This window comes from Eulemur rufifrons, chromosome 2 (assembly GCF_041146395.1).
Source record: "Eulemur rufifrons isolate Redbay chromosome 2, OSU_ERuf_1, whole genome shotgun sequence".
Classification (NCBI taxonomy): Eukaryota; Metazoa; Chordata; class Mammalia; order Primates; family Lemuridae; genus Eulemur; species Eulemur rufifrons.
Window position 1 is genome coordinate 49,330,070 of NC_090984.1, and position 22,915 is coordinate 49,352,984.

The window sequence follows — 22,915 nt, forward strand, 5'->3', positions numbered from 1 at the left end:
TAGTAGTTTCCTCCATTGTACATTTGCTTTTTCGTTAGATTTTATATCTGGTTCATGCAAATGAGAAGTAGTTCCCATTCAATTAATTTTCACCCGTTCAGAGACCATTATTAGTTTTCTGTTTTGGATGGTTCTGTAATAAAATATTTTACATCTGTTTGTAATAATTCAGCATTAATTCAGTTTCATTTGTCTCGATAAACAAATCATTAAAAAAAGAAAAATAATTACTGTTCCATTATATACTACATTGATGATAAAATGACTGACTTCGTGTCATTTTAGGAAAGCATTTAGTGCTAAGTGCACACTGCATACTTTAAACAGTTAGGTGGCTTCACAAAGTTTTCTTCTACAATTTTCATAACCTAAGAGTTCCCTGATCGGTCTCTTTTACCTTTATTACAAAGTCTAATAGAAATTTCCTAAGGTCTTGGGACCGGCTGCCCAGAGGTGAGGGAGCTGTGACCAGTGGTGTTCAGAGCCCCGGCAGCTCTCTGGAGTCGGCTCAGGGGCAGGTGAGGAGCAAGCTCTAGCCAGGATCTGCCACCACGACTGCTCTTACTGCTGTTACCTGGCCTCCTGGCTGCATGGAGCCGGGCACAGGGGCTCCGCCGCCTCCCCCAGAGGCTGGCCTTGTGCAGGCAGGGCTGGGCTGCCAGGGTTTCCTCCGCCTGCCCCCACCCGCCCTCTGCCCTCGGCCTCGGCACAACGAGCTTCCTTCCACTGCTCCCAGGACTTGTCTGCCTCCTCCTGGCTGCATCTTCTGGCCTGACATTCCAGATCTGGAAGAGGTGCTCCACCTGCGGGTCCTGGAGCCCTGCCAGAGGTTTCTGGAGATGCTGGTTGACCCAGGCTCTTAGGGAAGAGGGGAAGGTGCTGAGCTGAAGGAGAGACCTGGGGGTGGAGCCCTAACCTGTTCATAGGATCCTGGCTCCTAGGAGGCTGGTGGATTCAAGGCCAGTCCCATCCCACTGGGACAGTCGCTGCCATCCAGCTAGAGAGCCGGTGTGTTGGCAAGGGCTGGGCCGGGAGTGGAGCCAGAAGGATTGGCATGGAGAGCATGTCACCTGGGGGACCACCTGACCATCCTCACCAGGTAACAGTGTCTGCCAAGCCTGGGGCCCCCAGTCAGGGCCGGGCCTGGGGCCGGGATGCACTCTGAGAAGCTTGACGCAGCTGAAGTCAGCGTGATTCTGGTCTCTGCCTGGGCTGAGGCAGAGGGTGAGGGGCCTGGGCCTGGGGCTGCAGAATGGGTGGGATGTGTGAGCAGCAGCCAGAGAAGCAGGGCCTGGGGACAAGAGTCTGGTCAGCAGAGCCTCCCCTCTCCACCATAAGTGACCAATAGCAGCACCCTCAGGGACCCTCCTTCCTCTTCCAAAGGCTCATATCCCACATCGGAGAACACAGTGGCTGCGTGACAGAGAAGGGGACCCAGCAGGCCACAGCCACCACAGGCCAGTGGACTTCCTGGAACTGGCTGGAACCCTGGGGTCACCCTGTGTGTCTCAGGGGCTCTGGGGCCCAAGTCCCCATCCCTGCCAATTATTTGCTGGGCCCAAGAGCCATGAGGCTGAGGCCAAGCCAAGGAGGCCTTCAAACTGCTCACCCCGCAGGCCATGTTTTCCCCTCAGCCCAGATTTCTCATCCTTTGCCAGAGACCAAGGTCAGTGGGACTGGCTCCTCGGGTCTCCTCTGGTGCCCCAGACGGTAGCCAGGACAGGACTAAGTACGCCGAGGTCCTTTGCCTCATCCGCAGACCGTGTCAGGTTCTGCAGCCTCGGCCCTGAGAGCCAGGCCGGTGCTGGATCCGGACAGGCAGCCCCAGACTGTGCTCCTGGAAGAGACTTGGCTGGGGCAGGCCAGACTCCAAGGAGTCCTGGGGGAGGACAGAGAGGGACCCCCTGCCTTGAAGGACAGTATCTCATGCCCCAGCCTGAGGTTGGGAGGACCCACCCCAAGTCAGACATCAGTGGAAAGTTGGGTCTGGGAGGAACCCAGGGCTACAGGACACGGAGGGCTGGACAGCCTTGGCCACATTGCCCCTCCCCCCCCAAATCAGAAGCCTGAGCCCCAGAACAGCCGCCTGTGGAGGAAATATCCCCCTTCAAGCTCATCTCGCTGGCAAAGGCTGTGTACCCTTCCCCTTCCTCCCTCAGCCTGCTCTAGGGCCAGCCCCAGGCATAAAACTAAAGCCCACATTTCAGTGATTTGGGAGCTTGAGTCTGCCCCACACCTGAGAAGTACCTCACCCCCAGCCAGTGTTCCCAGGACTAAGTCCCCGAGACCAGGCCTTCAGGTGGGTTCCTGTGGTGGGCAAGCCTCCTTCCTGGTGGAACAGAGGCCTGGAGCCTGCCCTGGAGCAAGAGCAGGGCAGGCAGGGCAGGCCGGGCATCCAGGACCTGTTCTGGGACGTGCCTGCCGTGTGGTCCAGGAGCATCGGCCCAGCCCGACTCAGGGAGGGGCAGGGCCCGAGGCTGTGCCCGGGCTTCCACTCCTCCTCTCTCCAGCCTCCTCCACGGCCCCACCATGGGTCACAGGGTGCCAGGGGCCGAGGCAGGCTGGCTCATTTCCCTCGTCCTTCCAAAGCCCCAGGTTCATGGTCACAGTTACTCTGGACCCCAGTCTGGGGTCTCAGCCCCTCAAGCTCCCTTGGGCCGCATCCCCGGACACAGGCAGGGGCCAGCACTGAGCCTCTCACAAAACTTCCTGGGCCCTGGGCCCCTCCACTGGGAGGAGGATGGCAAAGGCTCTGGGTCCTTGCACAGGGATGGGGGAGAGAGGGGCCGAGACCCTCAGTGGGGAGGCACTCCCAGGATCCCACAGCAGCTGGGCCGGAAACCCCTCCAGATGCATCCGGGGTTATTCATCAATGAGGGCAATAGTTCAGATGAGAGGGTATCTCAAAAGGAAGCCCCAGTGCCCTCGGGAGAAAAGGATCCTATTAGTTACTATGTTAGTACTAGTCATATGCCAACAACAAATCTATGGAATTCTGGTGTATAGGTATCCATGAGCAGTAGGGGGAAAGTTTGGTGCTTTTACAAAGAAGCAAAGACCGGGGAAAGTTCGAATAGTAGAATAGAACCAGGGTTGTGAGTTCTGCCCTGGAGTTTGAATTGTAACTCTTTCACCTGCTAACTATGACCCGGGGCAAGTTAACCTTTCTGAGCCTCAATTCCCTCATCTGCAAAATGGGAGGAGGTGAGAGGCTGTCTCACGAGGCCGTGAGGGCATACATCAACTTAGAATATGTAATGTGCTCAGCACAGCACTGTCAGTCTAAAACACGACACCAGAGAAAATTATCTCCAGATATGTTGAGTTTACTCCGGGATGAGGAATGAGGATTGTAACCTAGAATGTAGAATGGCAGGCCATCAGCGCGTCCGGCGAGGGAAGGGTAAAGGGAATCTTGTATTAGCAAAAAGGGAGAGTTCACATGAGCTGCCTAGAAACAGAGGTCACTGGTCCCAGAGGCTCAAAGCCAGAGTTGTCCGCTTGTTGGTGGAGATGCTGTTACCGGGCAGGTGGTTTTTCTTTGAGAGCAGCTTATCTGAATTACTGCCATCCTGAAGGATGTCTAGCGATAAACCTTGTCAAAGCAGGTGTGTGACGGATGTGAAATGGTTTTCTGTGGGGTTTTTAAAGTCCTTGGAAATAGTTCTTATCTCAGACACGTCAGCATGAGCCTCCTCTCTTTTGTGCCTTCCTGGCCCTATTTCGTCTGGGTCTGACAAAAGTGATTTCATCCTGGTATCTGCAACTTTCACTGTTCTTAGAAACATAACAAGCACTTCATAAATGGTAATAAAAGTAATTACCTAGAAACCGCTTAATTTTTTCCTAAGAATTCTTCTAAGAATTCTACAGGCATTAACATTTTTAGCCTCAGAATACCCTGTGAAATTAATACTATTATTACTCCCACTGGAAATGAGGAAACACAGGCACAGAGAAGTTTAGTGACTTGTCCAGGGTCACACAGCAGGTAAGTGACAGGACCAGAGTTTAAATCCAGACAACCTGGCTCCAGAGTCTGCCTTTAACTCTTCATAAAGCCCAGTCATTGTAATTATTGTCACAATAATACAACGCTCCAGGTGCCCTATGTTAGCGATGGTCTTACAGGTGAAGAGAATTGGGATTTCACCCTAGGAGAAACAACCTGTCGGGGAATGGTGGGCTTTCTGAGGTTGAGAAGCTCTCAGTGGTGGGAGGGAGAAATGAACAGCAGTCCTCAAACTGGGGACGGTGATTGGCTAGAATGCGAGCAACTGGGGACACTTCTTAGTAGCCCCATGTGGCTTTAGAGCAGCCCACAGGCTGTGGACCCGTGCTGCCTCGGTCTGGCCCAGGGAGCAGGGGAGCGAGGCCAGGCTGCCTCGGCCCTTCCCCTGTCCTGGCGTGGGGCAGTGAAACTCGGCACCCGGCAGGGCCCCAGCACCCCAGACACCACCTCCGCTGAGCAGGCCGTGGAGGATTCTGGGTGCAGGGAGGAAATGGAGCTAGGTGTCTAAAAATGCTTTAAGTCCCTGCCAATTACAGTGTCTGACTTAAGATCTACGGAGTTAAAATGTTGCTGGAGTCATTGGAGTTAATCCCCGAGAAGAGAGAAACTAGCTACCTCGCTGGGGGAGAGCTCCTGTGCTCTGTTGGGGAGCTGACCGGAATGACAGGGACACTCAGCATGGAGCCACAGGAGAGGGAAGAAGCCAGGTGGGGCTGTGAGTCACAAGTGGCTTTGCTGTGGCCTGCTGTCCTCTATGGTTCTTTGTGGGGAGTGTGTCCCCGTGGGCGCTGAGCCGGCCCCCAGCAGGCAGCACCTGTGCAGAGCAGAGACCAGTTCCTTGTGAGCACAAGATCTTCTGACCACACACATGACGTGCGTGGGTCTGGCCGGGGGAGGGTGCAGTGCAGGAAAGAGCTTTGTCCCCACACCACTGTCTGCCAGCCACGCGATGCCCGCCTGGTGTCCACCATGCAAGCACCGTGCTGCCTCTGCTCCCTCGGGGTGGGGACAGAGGGGTGGAGGGGCAGTGAGGGGCCCACGAGGTCAGACTGACTTAGTGTGGTCTAAGCTGGTGCGGAGCCCACTGAGTGGCGGAAGCCCCAGCACAGGTTGTTTCTGGCAGGGGGGTCTTCTGTGGGTTCGTCACCAGGCCTGCCACACTGCACGTCTCCAGGGGTTATGAGTGGTGCCCCTAGGGGGCCTGCCACACTGTGGCCCTGAAGAGGCCCCTCCTGGGTGGGGGCTCCCCCGCCACATCATTCCCGGTGCAGGGATGCTCCCTCCCGACAGCCCCCGCTCTGATGTCCTCCCCTCCCACGCAGGCTCTGCCTGTTGGGCCCGCATGCCCCACAGGGGTCCGCCCCCAAGCCTGTTTTTCAGGATGATGCAAGGCCGATGACCTTGGGGTCAGCCCAGAGAAAAAATGCCCCTTTGTCCTGCCAGACCCATTTGAGTGAGTTACCTCAGGTCTCGGGGGCTTATAACAAGAAGCCTGTGCAGGGTGCCCAGAAAGAGCCACGCAGCCGGGCCCCAGGAAGAACAGAAACCGGAGGCCCCCCCTGAATCCCAGCAGTGCCAGGGATACCCCCTAGTGCCTTGTCCCCAACAGGACTCAGCCATGCCCCACCTGCCTCAGTTCTTCCTCCTGCCACCTACTCTCCACTCACTTGCTCATGTCTCTGCCCTGGGAGCCTCTGCCCACTCAGCTTCCTCTCCCTGGTGGCTTGTCCTCGTGAGCATCTTAATTCCAATGACCTTTCACCCACAGCACCCCTGCTCCCTGTAATGGGCTGAGGATCTTGGAGTTTCCTAGTCCACGCCCCAGACAGTGCAGAGGGGCTGAGCTCCAGTGTAGTGCCTGTGGATGTCACAGGCCCCTGGGCTCCCCGGGGCTCAGCACCCCCTTGAGTCCTGCACCCACTTCCTGTCCGGTAGGGCTGGGGGCCGGGTGCTGGGCAGCAGGGCCCTGTGCTTCTCCAAAGGGCTGCCCTCCCTGGGAGCTCTGGGTGTGGCCGATGTCAGACTGACCAGCTTTGTGGCCGCTCCTTGGCCTCAGTTCCTTGCTTTGTCCACTACACTGTGCAATCCTGTCCCTAAAGGGGAGGGAGTCCCACAAATTTCATCTCTGGAGGTCTGCCATTCCCTGACTGCTGCAGTCCAGAGCCATGACCCCAAGGGCAGTGGTGGACAAAGGCTGCTTGGTCCCCAGTGCACGTCCCCAGAATGCCGGGCAGCACGGCAGCGTCACCAAGGGCCGGGGACTGGGGAGGGCATGTCTGCAGCCAGGGGGTCCCACAGCACAGCAGCTGTGGGCTTGGGTGAGGTGACAAGCTGCAGGGACTCGGTAGATTGATATTTCTCTCCAGCAGGAGGCCTCTGCCTGCTGGCGGCTCACTGTAAGGGTCCTGGAGGCGAGGAACCTGCCCTGGGCTGACCTGAGTGAGTAACGGTCTCCTGGGCCCCAGGGGTGCAGGGAGGACAGGATCCCATGGGAGAGGCCCAGACAGGTGCCCTGGGGCTGGCTGGGGCCACCATGGTGGCCACCCAGGTCTGGGCAGGAAACTGGCGTGGCCCCTGGAGAGGAGTGCGAGGAGTTCTCTATTACAACGTTTTCTTGCCTTTGGCAGTGAGCGAGGCAGACCCGTACGTGGTCCTACAGCTGCCAACCGCACCGGGTATGAAGTTTAGGACCAAAACGGTCACCAACTCCAGTCATCCTGTGTGGAATGAGACCTTCAGTTTCCTAATCCACAGTCAGGTCAAGGTAAAGGCCAGGGCACCCCTCGCCACTCACCGTGAACAGGCTGTCCCCCCGCAGGGAGGGCTCTTGGTGGAGCACACGTCCTCCGGGGTTCTGGTGGGGAAAGTCGGGACGAGGGTGTCTTTTTGGCCCGGTCCGTGTGTGCTGTGTGCGAGAGAACGTGTGAATGAACGAACACGGTCCCTCCACCACGGCTGCGGGACCGACCTCCAGCTGTTCCTCTCTAAGCCCCTCTATGAAACGGAGACGGTAAAAGTCCCCTCCTGACTGGGTCGTTGGCGGGTTCAGTGAGACGATGCAATGAAGACAGCTGGGCACGTACCCGAGACTGCGCCTCAGGAGACCAGCAAGGCCAGGGAGAGACAGACAGAGACAGACAGACAGAATTCTTAGAATTTTATTTTTGATAAAAACAAAAATCAGGAGGAGGAAATTAGGAGCTTTGCTAGACTTCCTTATACTTCTTTCAAGTTGTACGGTTATTTTTATTTTGAAGTATGAAAGTGCGGAGGCATAAGACCCTTTTCTGCACACGCAGTAAGTGTCCAACAGAGGTGAGCTATTACCGTTGCTGTGAGAAGATAATGTGCTGAGTTTCTGTTCTTGGTCCCTAGAATGTTCTGGAGCTTAGCGTCTACGATGAGGACTCAGTCACAGAGGATGACATCTGCTTCAAATTTCTCTATGACATCTCAGAAGTCCTCCCTGGCAAGCTGCTCCGGAAGACCTTCTCCCAGCGTCCCCAGGTGGGTGGGGAAGTCCCCGTGGGCTCCAGGTGAGGAAGTTGCTCAGTTTGTCCCACCTGTTCGGATGCTGCTGGGCCTACTCATCCACAGGAAGATGGACACCCCTCCCAGAGATATTTGCATTTTAATAAGAAAGGAGAAGGCGTAACTTCACAGTTACAGACTGAATCACCCAATGGAGGAATTTTAGTCATCTGTGGCAGGAAGGTTTTGGGAGGTGGAGAACTTCCTAATGTCCCTCAAAAACCAACCCATGGGGCAGCTGCGGGGCCTGCTTTGTGAGGGTCTTGGCGCCCTCCCTGCTGCGGGCAGCGGGTGGGGGAGCGCAGAGATCTGGGGGCCGGCCCCGCCTCAAGGGGCAGAAGAAAGGGGCCGTGCACATGCTCATACCTCCTTTGGCTGTGCTCCTGGTCTTCCCCTCCAGCCCTGCCCAGAGTTCTGGGACCCAGGGGAGGGAGACCTGTTCTCTGCCGACTTTCTAGCTGTGGGTAGCTCGGGCAGGCAGCCCACCTGGCCCTGCACTCGGGTTCCTCAGCTGCAAATTGGGAATAATTGCACTAACATGCCTCCTGGAGAGACCCCTTGAGATGATGAGACAACGGGTATAAAAGACTGGGTCACCTCCAGAGCCACACGTAAGTGTGGCTGACTTGCTCATCCTCTCGGGTTTCAGGGAGAGGAGGAGCTGGACGTGGAGTTCCTGATGGAGAAGACGTGAGTAATACCACACAGCCCAGGGCCCCAGGCTCTCTCTGGGGAAATGCCCTGACCCCGATCTCCCTGTGGTCAGCCCAGCCGGGATATGCTGTCCCTCTTCTCCCACCCTGCCAGATAGGCGGGGTGAGTAGGGGTCCTCTCAGGGAAATGAGGACACGGAGGCCGAGTTTCTTCTCCCTGCTCTCTCCCCTCCCCCTGAACCTTACCCAGGACTTACAGAGCCCTCAGCACCACCCGGGGAGACCCCATGTGGGCAGCAGGGGGCAGGCCAACGCAGGAAGCGTTTGCTTTTGCAAGACCTGACTCTGGATGGTTTGATTTTTCCAGGTCGGACCACCCAGAAAACCTCCTCACCAACAATGTCCTTGTGGTAACTGCCTTCCCCAGCCCAGGGGAGGGGCCCCAGGGCAGACACTTGGGAGGGAGGGGCAGCTGCCAGGGTGTGGACCAGGAGGGACGGGCAGGGGCAGGGCTCTGTGGGAAGACCACCCCTGGGGCTCTGGGTGTTGGAGGGGCCTGGAGCCGAAGGGCACATGGAGAGAGGGCGGGCAGGGCTCTGCTGAGAGGAGGTTCCGGCCCGAGGCTGGATGGCTAAGGGACCATCAGGGGATCTTCAGGTGCTTCCCGACGGTGTGTAGTCATGTGTGACGAACTCCGTTCTCAGGGCCTGACTCTGAGCTCTTCCCCAAAAGTGGTGAAGAAATCGCACAGGCCGGGCCCACCTCCAGCTTGTTAATACCGAGATCCCCGAGGCTCAGCGGGAGGTTCCAGTGTGGTGTGCTTCCCATCTAGGAGACAGGGGGTGGGACCCGAGGGTCAGTCAGCTCCTCCCTGGGACAGTGGAGCCTCAGGAGCACAAGGCGGCGAGCCAGTGGTACATTAGACGCTTTCTACTCTGAGCGTGGCCCTCAGACGAGCAGCACAGGCACCACGGGGAGCCGACGGGCCTGCGGTCCCGCGCGAAGGCACCTGCAGCACAGAGTTTAAGGAGGTGGTCGTTCCCAGGGCCCCCAAATGCTTGTTTGATGGGCTCATAGTACTTTTTACAAATACACATTAAAATAAAGTCACGCCTATGGCACTGCCTCCTAGGAGGTGATGGAGACCAGCCGTGGGGAGGTAAATCCAGTGGTTCTATGGAGAGTGGGCAGTGGGCGTCAGCTGGCATGCGTCACAGACAGCGTGCAGGGGGCACACTTAGCAATCGGTTCAGTGGAGGACAGTTAGGAGATATTCTAGTCGCTGCAGTTTTACGTGTTTCTCTGACACCTGTTCCATCATCCTGTTTGCTTACACTATTTGGGAGTCGCTATAGTAGAATACATGCTCCAGGCCAAGGCCGCAGAGGAACATGGAGAAGAAAGAACTGTGTCTGAGAGCTGGGGATGGTTTTCAGGGATTCCAGAGTTTTGCAAAGCCAGGAGAGCAGGGAGCGGGTGTGGAGCCAGGGCCCTCCTGGCTGCTCCAGAACATCAGGCTTAGCAGGCGCAGTGGGTGGGAGATGGGTGAAGGGTTTCTGCGTCTAGTCCCATTCTCAACCCCACTTCTTGTCCAGTGTGTGGTGGATTTGGGAGAGTGGGGCACAGAGGGTTGAGACTGAGGGGACCTCAGCTTACCCTGCAGAGCCCCCTGCCCATGATGTGGTCTGTCCCAGGCCCGAGAGCTGTCGTGCCTGGATGTGCGTCTGGACCGCACGGGGAGCCCTGCCGTGGTCGCAGGTGAGACCTGCTCAGTACCAGGTCTGGCCCTGCCTGGAACGTGGGGTAGACGAGGGTGGCTGGGAAACCTGCACAGGGCGGGAGGCCAGCAGCAGGATGGGGCTGGCCTGTCCCTTCTTGCCCACACAGCGCAGAGGCCACATGTCTCCTCCAGGCAGGAGAGTCCCCTGACCTGGGGAGAGCATGTCGTGGGAGGTGGGCTTCCCATGGGGGTTGTGGGGCCCTGCGGGCTGGGAAGGCCCCTTTCAGAACCCTGGTTATGATGGTCCAGCCTCCCGGGCCTCCACCATGTCCAGGCAGCACTGCTGGTTCCCCAGGTCCATGCTGGGGTCCGGGCTGTCTTCCTCCTCGTGCTAACCTGCCCGCTTTCTCCCTAGATCAGGACAAGCTGGAGCTGGAGCTGGTGCTGAAGGGGTCATATGAGGACACACTGACATCTGCCCTGGGCACAGCCTCTGCCTTCTGCTTTCACTACATGGCGGCACAAGAGACAGAGCTGAGTGGGCGCCTGAGGGTGGGTCTTGGCTCTACAAGTCTCCCACCCATCCCAGCCTTTGGTCAGCTCCAGCCTCTGTGGGCTTCTCCCTGGCCTTCCCCCTTGCCCTCAAAAGCCAGGCCCCCTGTGGCCTTGTCAGCCCCTCCCAGTTGGGCATGCACCCTTGGCACACAGGGAGATCACCGCAGGCTGGGCGGGCAGTGTTAGCCTTTGTTGGAGTCCTCCACTACCTCCTCCAAGGATGCCCTTAGAGTAAACCCTGATGTCGGCGCCCACAGGCCCTGCGCAGCCTGGCCCCTGCCCAACGCTGCTGCCTCGTTCTGTTCCACGCCCTGCCTCGTGCATGATACTCCAGCCGTACTTGTCTGCTGTGGTTCTTTCCAACATGCCAAGTGCTTTCCCTGCCCTCGACTGGCTCCTCCCACATCTCAGCTCAAATGGCGCCTCTTTTCAAAGGAGCCCTCCTTGCCCCTCACCTCAGAGACACCACACGCAGCCACCTGTGGTCACTCCATCACATCACACGGCTTAGTTCCTTCCTGGCACCTACTAACATTGTCCATCACCCGTGTCTTTGTAAATTCACACATGATTCAGTGAGCACAATACCTGTGCACTAAATAAATACTAGCTCATATTATTCTCTAATTTTTAGTAATTATAATTACATTTATTGTAAATGTTGTAATTATTTTTATATTATCAAGGAGGGACTATGTCTGTCTGGATTGCAGTCTAGATATTCAGGATCTGTGAAATGAATGAATGAATATTTCCCTCCAGAGCTCCACAAGCAATGTCTGGAACTGGGATAATTCAGCCTGGCACCTCGCTGTGCCCCTGAGGTCCTTGGCTGTGGGGAAGGAGGTGACCGTCGATGTTCCTGCTGTAGATGTAAGTGGCCTCAGCTGCATGGGAAGCACCAGCAAGAATGAGGATGGGGGAGTCCAAGGCCCCAGGGGACGCCATGTTCCCCTCAGGATCTAGGACAATCCAACCAGGCTCTCTTGCTTTGATTTCAGGCCCCAAGAGTGAGGCTGCAGCTCAAGGCAGAGAGCTGGTAAGGGACATTTGTGTCTGTGGGAGACAGTGAGAGGTGGTGATGGGGGAGAGCAGTGCTGTGGGAAAGGGTGGTCCTTGGGAGTGGAGCAGGGAGGTTACTTGGCAGCTGGTTGTGGGCTTGGCCAGCCAGCGGCTAAGCTGTGCAGGTACACCCTGACCCTTGGATCCTCTTCTGCCCCAGCCCCGAGGAGCTGGCCGTGCACCTGGGCTTCGATCTGTGTGCAGAGGAGCAGGCCTTCCTGAGCAGGAGGAAGCAGGTGGTGGCTGCGGCCCTGAAGCAGACCCTGCAGCTGGACAGAGACCTGCGTGAGGATGAGGTCTGGGGGCGCAGTGGGGATGGATGTGCAGACACTTTGGACTAGGTTTAAGGGCGAAACAGATTCCTGTTCCTCTTCAGATATGCAGTCAGCAGAGAATGGAGAGTGGGCATGTGGAGGGAGTTATGGGGACATGGGTAAGCTTTGGGGTTCCCACTCCATTTAGGGCTCTATCCTGTGCTGAGAGCTGTCACTTCCAAAATAGGGGCTGGACCCAGCTCTAACCCTGACTCCACCAGGCCCTGTCCACAATGTCCCTTCCCTGGAGGCAGGGAGCAGGATGAGGTCCTGGGTAATGCCGGGGGCAGCTCATCTCTGTCCTTGTTAAACCAGCCTATGTCTGTGTGCGGTCCAGGTCCCTGTTGTGGGCATTGTGGCCACAGGGGGAGGTGCCCGGGCCATGACCGCGCTCTACGGCCACCTATTGGCCCTGCAGAAGCTGGGCCTTCTGGACTGTGTGACCTACTTCAGTGGCACCTCGGGCTCTACATGGTAAGGGGCATGGGGCCTGGGGCCTGGAACAGCAGAGATGACCAGGGCCCGGGGGTGGGATGGGGTGGGCAGAGTGGACACCAGAGGGTCCCTCTATATGGGGAAGCTGAGTAGGTGGGAGCAGTGCAGTCTGATGGGTGCCAAGCGGCTTTCTCACAGGAGGAAACAGACAGTCCTGCCATGTGCAAGGCCCTGCATGAGGTCCGGATGCCACTGGAGGGCTGTGAGTTAGCCAGCTCAGAAGCAGCCGGGTTTGAGCCCGGCAACCCCACTTACCGGCTGTGTGGCCTTGAGCAACCTGTGTCCTCTGATTCTCAGTTGACTCATCTCCAAAAGGGGCAATCATAGTACATACTCCATAGCATTGGAGTGGCACAGCCCAAGTGAAACACTTAACTAAAGCCACACACAGCCAGGAGCTCCAGATTGGTAGCTCTTTTTTTCTTTCATTGTTATTACCTCATTTAATCCAACTTGGGGCTCCCATAGTGTCAGGCATTATGTTAAGTGTTTTACTTGGGCTATCTCACTCTTTGAGGCAGTTTCTCTTATTGTCCCTATCGTACTGTATAGGTGAGGAAATTGAGTTCAAGAGATGCTGTTTTGCCTAAAGACAGCATTGCCTCCTGTCACCCTCACCCTGCCTATGATGAGGTGGAACATTTTACTGTTAGAGATTCATTCCTCTGAGTCTTATCAAAATGTGACTTTAAGGAGTAAAAGAAGAGGAAATTTATCAGAGGAGTTTAGGTGACAGCAGCTGACAAGCAGAGTCTTAAAGGGCTTGAGGACAGGACCACAAAGATGGAAATAGGGTCCAGAAGTGGGCTGCCCAGTACAGTAGCCACAACCCCCATGTGGTTTTGGGTTTTGGTTTTATTTTTTTTTGAGATAGAGTCTCACTCTGTCTCCTGGGCTAGAGTGCCGTGGTGTCAGCCTAGCTCACAGCAACCTCAAACTCCTGGGCTCAAGTGATCCTCCTGCCTCAGCTTCCCGAGTAGCTGGGACTACAGGCAAGCACCACCACGGCCGGCCAATTTTCTTCTATTTTTAGTAGAGACAGGGTCTCGCTCTTGCTCAGGCTCGTTTCGAACTCCTGAGCTCAAGCGATCCTCCCGCCTTGGCCTCCCAGAGTGCTAGGATTACAGGCGTGAGCCCCTGTGCCTGGCCACACATGTGGTTATTGACCACTTGAAATGTGGCTAGTCCACACTGAGATATGTTATAAATACACTGTGAACTTTGAAGACTTAGTTTGAAAAATTGCAAATTATATCAATAACTTTTACATTGATTACATGTTGAAATGATTTTTAGATATACATTATTAAACTAAATTAAATATATTATTAAAATGAATTTTTACAGGTTTTTAATACTTTTTAAATGTGGTTACTAGGAAATTTAAAATTACATATGTGGCTCACATTATTTTAGTATTGGGCAGTGCGATCTAGGAGAGGAAGCCCATTGACACACTTTCCGGATAGGCAGAGCCTTGGCGGCAGGAGCCACACACTGGGAGAAGCTGGATGGTCGGAAGGAGTTGCCATGCCCCATGCTGGGCCTTAGTTTCCTACCGTCCTGTTCTCTTATTCTCCCAGGACAATGGCCCACCTATACGGGGACCCTGAGTGGTCGCATGGGGACCTTGGGGATCCCATCAGACATGCTCGGGAGCACCTTGCCAAGAGCAAACTGGAAGTCTTCTCCCCAGAGCGCCTGGCGGGCTACCACCGGGAGCTGGAGCTGCAGGCTGAGCAGGGCCACCCCACGACCTTTGTGGACCTGTGGGCCCTGGTGCTGGAGTCCATTCTGCATGGCCAGGTAGGGTGCCTGCATGTGTGGGACAGAGCTTATGTGTACCGGAGGGGGCAGGGGCAGCCAAGCATCTGACAGGCGCATGCACATTCCCTACAGGGTGGAAGAGGCAATGTTTTTATTGTCTGTTCCACTTTGGGATACTGCCTTCCTGACAGCTAAGGCATTCTTAGATTAATTGTCATGAAACAGACATTTCTAGATCTCTCAAGAGCTAGGGATCAGTCATTGTCAAAGTCAGTTAAGCAAACAAAGCTTTTGCGTTGAGTCGGTAAGATTGCTAGAACCACTGGTATTTATTTATTTATTTATTTATTAAGGTGTTGTTGTTGTTGTTGTTGTTGTTTTGAGACAGAGTCTGACTTTGTTGTCCGGGCTAGAATACCATGGCATCAGCCTAGCTCACAGCAACCTCAAACTATAGGCACGCACCACCACGCATCGCTAATTTTTCTATTTTTTGTAGAGACAAGGTCTTGCACTTGCTCAGGCTGGTCTGGAACTCCTGACCTCAAGCCATCCTCCTGCCTTGGCCTCCCAGAGTGCTAGGATTATAGGCATGAGCCACCAGGCCATTGTAGTTTTGATTTGCATTTCTCTGATGATTAATGATATTGAACATTTTTTCATGTACCTGTTAGCCGTTTTTATGTCTTCTTTTGAGAAACATCAGTCAGATCTTTTGCCCATTTTTAAATCAGATTAGTTGTTTTTTGTTATTTAATTGTTTGAGTTCCTTATCTATTTTAGTTATTAATCCCTTGTCAGATGGATATATTGCAAATAATTTCTCCCATTCTGTAAATTGTCTCTTCACTTTGTTGATTATTTTCTTTGATGTGCAGAAGCTTGATGCAATCCCATTTGTCTATTTCTGCTTTTCTTGCCTGCGCTTTTGAGGTCTTATCCAAAAAATCTTTGCCTAGCCCAATGTCCTGGAGTGTTTCTCCAATGTTTTCTTCTAGTAGTTTCATAGTTTCAGGTCCTAGATTTAAATCTTTAATCCATTTTTAGTTGATTTTTTATATGATAAAAGATAGGGATCTGCTTTCATTCTTCTGTATATGGATATCCAGTTTTTCCAGAACCATTGATGAAAGACACTGTCCTTTCCCCAGTGTACGTTCTTGGTGCCTTTGTCAATAGTGAGCTGACTGTAAATGCATAGATGTATTTTTAGGCTCTCTATTCTGTTCCATTGGTCAATGTGTCTGTTTTTATGCCAGTACCATGCTGTTTTGGTTACTATGACTTTGCAGTATAATTTGTAGTCAGGAAGTGTGATGCCTCCAGATTTGTTCTTTTTGCTCAGGATTGCTTTAACTATATACAGTCTTTTGGTTCCATATAAATTTCAGAATTATTTTTTCTATTTCTGTGAAGAATGTCATTGGTATTTTGATAGGGATTACATTGAATTCACAGATCACTTTGGGTAATATGGACATGTTAACAGTATTAATTCTTTCAATCCATGAGCATGATGAGTATGGAATATCTTTCCTTTTGGGGGAGGGGGTCCTCTGCAATTTCTTTCATTGGTGTTTTATAGTTTTCCTTGTACAAATATTTCGCTTCTTTGGTTAAATTTATTCCTAGGTGTGTTTTTTGTTTTTCTTTTCTTTTCTTTTCTTTTTTTTTTTTTTGGTAGCTATTGTAAATGGGATTGCTTTCTTGATTTCTTTATCAGATTGATTGCCATTAGCATATAGAAGCACTACAGATTTTTGTATGTTGATTTTGTATCCTGCAATTTTACTGAATTCATTTATCACTTCTAAGAGTTTTTTGGTGGAATCTTTAGGTTTTTCTTTTTTAATTTAATTTAATTAATGAATAAATTTATTTATTCTAGAGATAGGGTCTCACCCTGTTGCCCATGCCAGAAGTACAGCAGCACAACCATAGCTCATTGTAGCGTTGTACCACTTTAATCTCATTACTTGTTATTGGTCTGTTCAGGTTTCCAATTCTTCATGGTTCAATCTTGGTAAGGTGCATGTGTCCAGGAATTTATCCATTTCTTCTAGATTCTCCAATTCACATAATTTTAATGTATATATCATTAAGAAAAAAATAATGCTATTTTCATGAACAGTGTTATACAAGTCTCCTTATACACATGTATTAGAGATTCTCTAAGCTTCCAAGATACGTACCCAGTAGTTGAACTGTTCAGCCATTGGGTCTGTGCACCTTCAACCTCCCTAGCTATTGCCAAACTATTCTCCAAAGGAATTGTATTAATTCACACTGCCACTACCAGTGTATAATAATTCCTTTTTTCTCTACATCTTCTGCAGAATTTTAAATTTTTGTTCAACTCTGGGTATGAAAGGAAAGTTCATCATAGTTTTGCATTTCTTTGATTTTTAGTGAAACTATTCATATTTTCAAGTATATTTATCATTTGGACTTCCTCTCCCATGGATTCCCTACTCTAATCCTTTTCCATTTTCCAATTTAATTTGTCTTTTTCATATTGTTTTGTAGAAATTCTTTATATATTCTCTATATTAATCCCTTATCAGTTATAATGGTTTTAATGCATAATTTTAATATAATCTAAGTTATCATTCTTTTCTTTTACTGTTTGTGCTTTGGGGAGTTTTCCTTTCCCCTCCCCAAAAGTTATAAAATGCCTTTCTATATATTCTTTTTTTTTTTTTTTTTTTTGTTGAGACAGAGTCTCACTTTGTTGCCCAGGCTAGAGTGAGTGCCGTGGCGTCAGCTTAGCTCACAGCAACCTCAAACTCCTGGGCTTAAGCGATCCTACTGCCTCATCCTCCCGAGTAGCTGGGACTACAGGCATGCGCCACTATGCCCGGCTAATTTTTTCTATATAGATTTTTAGGTGTCCATATAATGTCTTTCTATTTTTAGTAGAGACGGGGTCTCGCTCAGGCTGGTCTCGAACTCCTGACCTTGAGCAATCCACCCGCCTCGGCCTCCCAGAGTGCTAGGATTACAGGCGTGAGCCACCGCGCCCGGCCTATATATTCTTATAAAAGTTTTAAGGATTTGTTTCTTACAAATAGAACTTTAATCCACTCAGAATTTATCTTCAGATATCACATGCATAAGGATTAGATTTTATTTTTTTCCCATATGGATAGCAAATTTTCCCAGTCTCATTTATTGAATTATTTCTCCACTGATCTGCATTGCTGCTTCTGTTATGTGTCAGGTGTCCTGTATTCATGGGACTCTTGCTGGGCACTCTCTTCCTTTCTAACAGGACTGATTCTCTATCTCTATGCCAACAGCACGGACTTAATTACTATAGTTTTGGTATAAATCCTATTATCTGGTAGGGTAAGTACCCTCATCTGCCACCTAGGTTGTTCTTTGGAATTGTCTTGGCTGTGGTTGGCCCTTTGCTGTTCTAATTACATGATAAAATCAGCTTATCAAGTTTTGTGATGAATGATGTTGGGATTTTGATTGACATGGCATTGAATTTATAAAGCCAACTTAACTACTTGAAATATTTTTATTTTATTACTATGTCCTGTATATTCTTTGGATCTACTGTTTAAGTTCATATTCAGTGTTGAAGGTATTGCGTTTTAATAACTGACTTTTCTGCCTGGTGGCAACAATTAATTACTGTAGAGTGGGAGAAGCTTGTTTTAACAGTTCACTTTACAAGGTACTAGAAATTGCAGTTTGATCTTAGGCTATAAAGAATACTTTTATTTAATTATCATTTGATCCTCCAGTAATGACTTCATGCATGGTTCTACGCATAAGGTTTATCGTCATTTTTTAAAACACAAACAATTAGTTTTGTATTTTTCATGAAAATAGAAATTCTTGTGATATTATTATTAGACATCTGTATATTCTTAAAATTGAGAACCTATGCTGTTTTAAAATTTTTGTTCCAATATGAAATGTTTTCAATTTGTTTCTTTTCTTCTTGGTTATCATGCCTTACCTCTTACAGATAGCATTCATTGCAGGCTTTTAAAAATAATCTTTTATTCAGATGATTTTCATGCTATTTCTAATTTTTAAAGTCTATAGATAAAAAAACAGGTATATGTTATCTCTAAAGTACAAAAAGTCATTTAAAATTTTCAGAAAATATAACTCCGTTCATGACAAATCACAATTTCATTAATATTAATAATAAGAAATTTCACACCCTGAATCTTTACTCAGAACAATTTTATTAGTCTACATATGTGTCTAATATTGATTCAGTTTTTATAAAAACCCTATTGTAAAATACACCAGTTATAATCTGAGCTTCTCAAACTATCTCTTTGAGACTATTTTCTTTAATCTTTTGCTGGCCGGCACTGAACAGCTTAGAAGCTACTTATCATTCCACAAGGCGAAACTTACAGTTTTTCTCTTTATCTTTTCCTGAGTTAAGAAGATCTTGCATATTTTCCTTCAACTCTGAACAACAGGTTTTGCACATACAATGCCCAGACCACAACACATTGCCAACACCGCACCAAGCTCCACGGTTTCCGGTGGGACCTTGAGTCATCAGAATGGTGTTCTGCAGGGTTGGGGATACTCATTTGGGACCTGGGGGGGCTAGAGACTGGGTCCTGCCACAGCTTCCTGATGAGCTATTAAAGGGCATACTGAGTGCTGTTTCAGGAAATGGAGGGGTGTGCTGACCCTTTTCCAAAACTTTCCCCAGGGCAAAAACTGTGCAATTGCAGTAAAAGTACAAATTTTCCCTCTGACCACAGGTGATGGATCAGAAGCTGTCAGGACAGAGAGCCGCACTAGAGCGGGGTCAGAACCCTCTGCCTCTCTACTTGGGCCTCAATGTCAAGGAGAACAATATGGAGACCCTCGACTTCAAGGGTACAGTCCTGTCCACCCCACCCTTCGCCATACACCACCCCCAAATCCTCTGCACTCTGAGAGTCCCCAGAGAATTCAAACTGGAAACTCCTGCCTAGATTGACCAATCTTCTGGAAGGGTGGTGGTGCCGAGGGGCTCAGGCGCCAGCCAGGGGAGCTCTCTGTCCCTGGGCTGAGGGGTATTTGAGAATGTAGACGAGGCAGGGTGGGGGTGGTCAGCCCAGAGTGTGCATTCCTCACCTCTGCTGCGTTGGTGCTGGCAGGAGGGAGGCTGAGGCCTGCTGGGGGCAGTATCTTTGGCCCCGCCTAAGCGGGGGCTCCCCTAGTTAAGTCCTAACATTCCTGCTCTCCCTCCCACCCCATCAGAGTGGGTTGAGTTCTCCCCCTACGAGATCGGGTTCCTGAAGTACGGGGCCTTCATCCCTCCTGAGCAATTTGGCTCCGAGTTCTTCATGGGGCGGCTGATGAAGAGGCACCCTGAGCCCCGGATCTGCTTTCTGGAAGGTGAGAGTGTTACTCTGAAGGCCCTGACTAGTCCAGGCCAGGGCTCTGGATGGACATGGCTCCTGTAGCTGGGTCTGGGCAGAGCCCCAGGACAAGGGGCAAGGTTGGGCGGTGCAGAAGGGCCATCACCGGGGCAACCCTCTCCCTGCTCCCATTTTCCACCAGCACCCAAGGGTGGGGCCACTGGCTTCCAGGTGGTGGGAGGCAGGGTGCTGGGGCCTGAGGGCTGACCTGTCTTACGGGGTTGGCCTTCAGGTATCTGGAGCAACATTTACTCCCTGAACTTGCTGGACGCCTGGTATGACCTCACCAGCTCTGGCGAGGCCTGGAAGCAGCACATCAAGGACAAGATGAAGAACATAGGTGGGCAAGGGGCACTGGGGGAGCCTGGGATGAGGCTGCTCCTTCAGACTCTGGTTAGGGGGCATCTGAGGGGAAAGAGAGCCAGGAATTTCCAGGTCTCCCCTAGATCAATGTCTATTTCTCTGGCTGCAGAGAAGGAGCCCCCAGCCTCTTCGGGGACCTCCTCGTGGCTGGATGCCTTGTGGCTGCAGCCGGGAACGGCACTGGCCCAGGCATTCAAGGGCTTCCTGACAGGCAGGCCGCTCCACCAGCACAGCCCCAACTTCCTCCGGGGCCTCCAGCTGCACCAGGACTACTGCAGCCAGAAAGACTTCGCCACCTGGGCAGGTAAGGGCTATCCCCTTGGGTCCCCAGGTATCGATTGGGGTCCTGAGTGGGGACAAGGCATGGCTGGGTACTGGCAGAGGCCTTGGGGCTCACACCATCTACTTCTGGGGTGTGGCCTGGAGAAGATCCCCTTGGGAGGGCTTGGGGAAGGGTTGGGGCCACATGTGCTTTCAGGGAGTGTGACCTAAAGGTAAGAAGAGGACGTGGAGGTAAGTGCAGGTGGATGACTGGTGGCAGGGTGGCTGCCTTTGACTGTCACTGCCTCTCCCACCAGACAGTCAACTAGACTCCACCCCCGGCCAGCTGACGCCCCAGGAGCCCCAGCTCTGCCTGGTGGACCCCAGCTACTTCATCAACACCAGCTGTCCCTCCATGTTCCGGCCAGGCCGCAGGCTGGACCTCATCCTGTCCTTCGACTACTGCCTGTCCTCGCCCTTTGAGGTGCCTCTGGTCACCCCACAGGAACCTCTCTGCTCAGCCAAGCCAAGCTCCAGGGGCAGCAGGGCCACTGAGCCATTGCCCCACACCTCCCAGGTCCCCAGAGGGAAGAAGGGAAGGACGGGTGACAGGCCCTGATCCACTGGGCTTGCCAGGGTCCTCGATTGGGAAGAGTTGTGTGGTGCTGGGGCCCTGGGCTCCCAGGACAGGTGAACAGGAAGGAAGACCCCTCCACACCTGCTCCAAAGAGGGACAGCTGGACAGAGCTGAGGGGAGACCCTGGGCATCTCCATATCCATCCCCCAGACTTCCCCTGGGGACTCTGTGCAGATGTAGGTCCTCTAGGTCCCCTAGGCTCTGGGACTTGACTAATCCAGCAATAGCAATCCAGAATGGAGGGGGAGGGTGCTGGCTCTGGGTCCCACCTAAAGATTTTAAGCAATGTTGCAGACCTCAGGGATCTTCATACTCCCTTCAGGTCTCCCTCCAAGGCACTATGCAGCTTAGCTGGACCATGAACAGGAAAGAACCAGGTTGTTGTCCTAACACCAAGGCAGCCAGCTTGGGGTGGAACCGTCCCAGCACTCATCTGAGCTGGCCTGGCTCTCTCTGGGCCGCCCTCTCCCCCCCAGGCGCTGCAGCAGACTGAGCTGTACTGCCGGGCCCAGGGGCTGCCCTTCCCCCGAGTGGAGCCGAGCCCTCAGGACCAACGCCAACCCAAGGAGTGCCACCTCTTCTCGGACCCCACCTGCCCTGAGGCCCCTGTCGTGCTGCACTTCCCGCTGGTCAATGCCTCCTTCAAGGACCACTCAGCCCCTGGTGAGGCAGCCCCTCCCCAGTAGCCAGGCAGCCTGGCCCCCCAGAAGCACCGCCCTGCCCACCCTCAGCTGCCCAGCAGAGGGAAGGGAGTATGCCCAGGAAAAAGGCTTAAGAAGGCCAGTCCCACCTAGTCTTTGGACACCTGCCCTGGCCTCTGTTGCTGATGCCCATGTCCCTGCAGCACCCTCTGTTTGCAAGGTCACTGTGCTGTTGTCCTCTCTGTCATGACCCCAGCCTCCTTTGGTGCCCCCTTCCCCTGGTACCCCTGGGCTCCTCTGCCCTCCTGCTCTGGGAGGGGTTCAGTTGGCCTCTCTCCCATCCTGCCCCTGCCCAGCCTGGGGCCCCTTCTCAAGCGCCCCTGAACTCTAAACACTCATCACGTTCCGTCCTATCCTCTCCTCTCACTGGTCAGAATTTTATCTCCTTTTGGTGGGAAAACTAATTTCTGCCTTTGTGCATTATTCCCAGCCTTCTAGTTCCCACCACAATTCCAAATCTTCCAGCTTTACTGTTAACATGCTCAGCCCACAGCTTGGAATTCCAAAGAACTTTTGTCTCTCAGCAAAGACTGGTTCTTGCAAAGCAAAAGCCCCCTTGTTTCCACCGTGAGCTTTGAGAATCTATTCGCTGACCCAATTAACTTCCTTGTTCTGGCTGTTTCCTCCTTACCCTGGAGCAATGTTCAGATACCGTGGGTATCTGAACTACTGGGTAGTGGAAGAAGTGTCATGCATGCCTCAAGAAAATGTGGGAGCGGCGAACTCCTCATACCTCCAAATACTACCCTACTCCCCACATTTGTATTTCTGGGCAAAGGCCCCAGGGAGCAGGGAGAAAAGCAAGTGCCTCTCCAGTGGGGAGCAGCCCAGCAGCCCTCCCCTGTGCCCCTGCTGCAAGCTTAGTCCTGCCCTGCTATGGGGGCCGCTGTGTCCCTCTCCTGATCCCCTCCCACTCCTGGCAGGTGTCCCGCGCAGCCCCGCAGAGCTCCAGGCTGGCCAAGTGGATCTCACCAAGGCCACCTCCCCCTACACCCTGTTCAACATGACCTACAAGGAGGAAGACTTTGACCGCCTGCTGCAGCTCAGCGACTACAACGTGCGCAACAGCCAGGACACCATCCTGCAGGCCTTGAGGACTGCGCTGAAGCACAGAGCCCCAGAAGGGAGGCCTCCAGGGACGCAGACCTGAGGCTGCTCAGAGTCCCCAGGACCTGGAGGTCCACACTCTGACCCTCCAGGGGGCTGGGGGCTTAACCCAATCTGCCTCTGGGCACAGCCACGTCTTCTGTGGCTGGAGTTCTGGGCTCTCCCAGGCTTGGGCCACCTCTGCAGCTGGTGTCACTGCCCAGAGGCGGCTGCACCCCACCCAAAGTTCTCCCTCATGTTCATGGCTGGTTTGAGAAGAGTTGAAAATAAACTCTTCACCAGGCAAGGGTGTAGAATGGCTGGTTCAACCAGATACACTTTTACACATAACCACTTTCACGCCT

At 52.5% G+C, this 22,915-nt stretch overlaps 1 protein-coding gene across 1 annotated transcript; it reads left to right on the forward strand.

Moving 5' to 3' along the window:
• The first annotated feature begins 1,054 nt into the window (after positions 1 to 1,054).
• PLA2G4D (phospholipase A2 group IVD) lies at positions 1,055 to 22,614 on the forward strand. The gene is made up of 20 exons (XM_069461176.1): positions 1,055 to 1,099; positions 6,379 to 6,451; positions 6,640 to 6,776; positions 7,388 to 7,519; positions 8,193 to 8,233; positions 8,564 to 8,606; positions 9,891 to 9,954; positions 10,332 to 10,468; positions 11,234 to 11,344; positions 11,473 to 11,510; positions 11,694 to 11,829; positions 12,185 to 12,321; positions 13,926 to 14,148; positions 18,858 to 18,975; positions 19,342 to 19,479; positions 19,735 to 19,842; positions 19,975 to 20,169; positions 20,444 to 20,610; positions 21,240 to 21,426; positions 22,388 to 22,614. The coding sequence occupies exons 1-20, from the start codon at positions 1,055 to 1,057 to the stop codon at positions 22,612 to 22,614; spliced, it is 2,457 nt and encodes an 818-aa protein (XP_069317277.1).
• Positions 22,615 to 22,915: the final 301 nt, after the last annotated feature.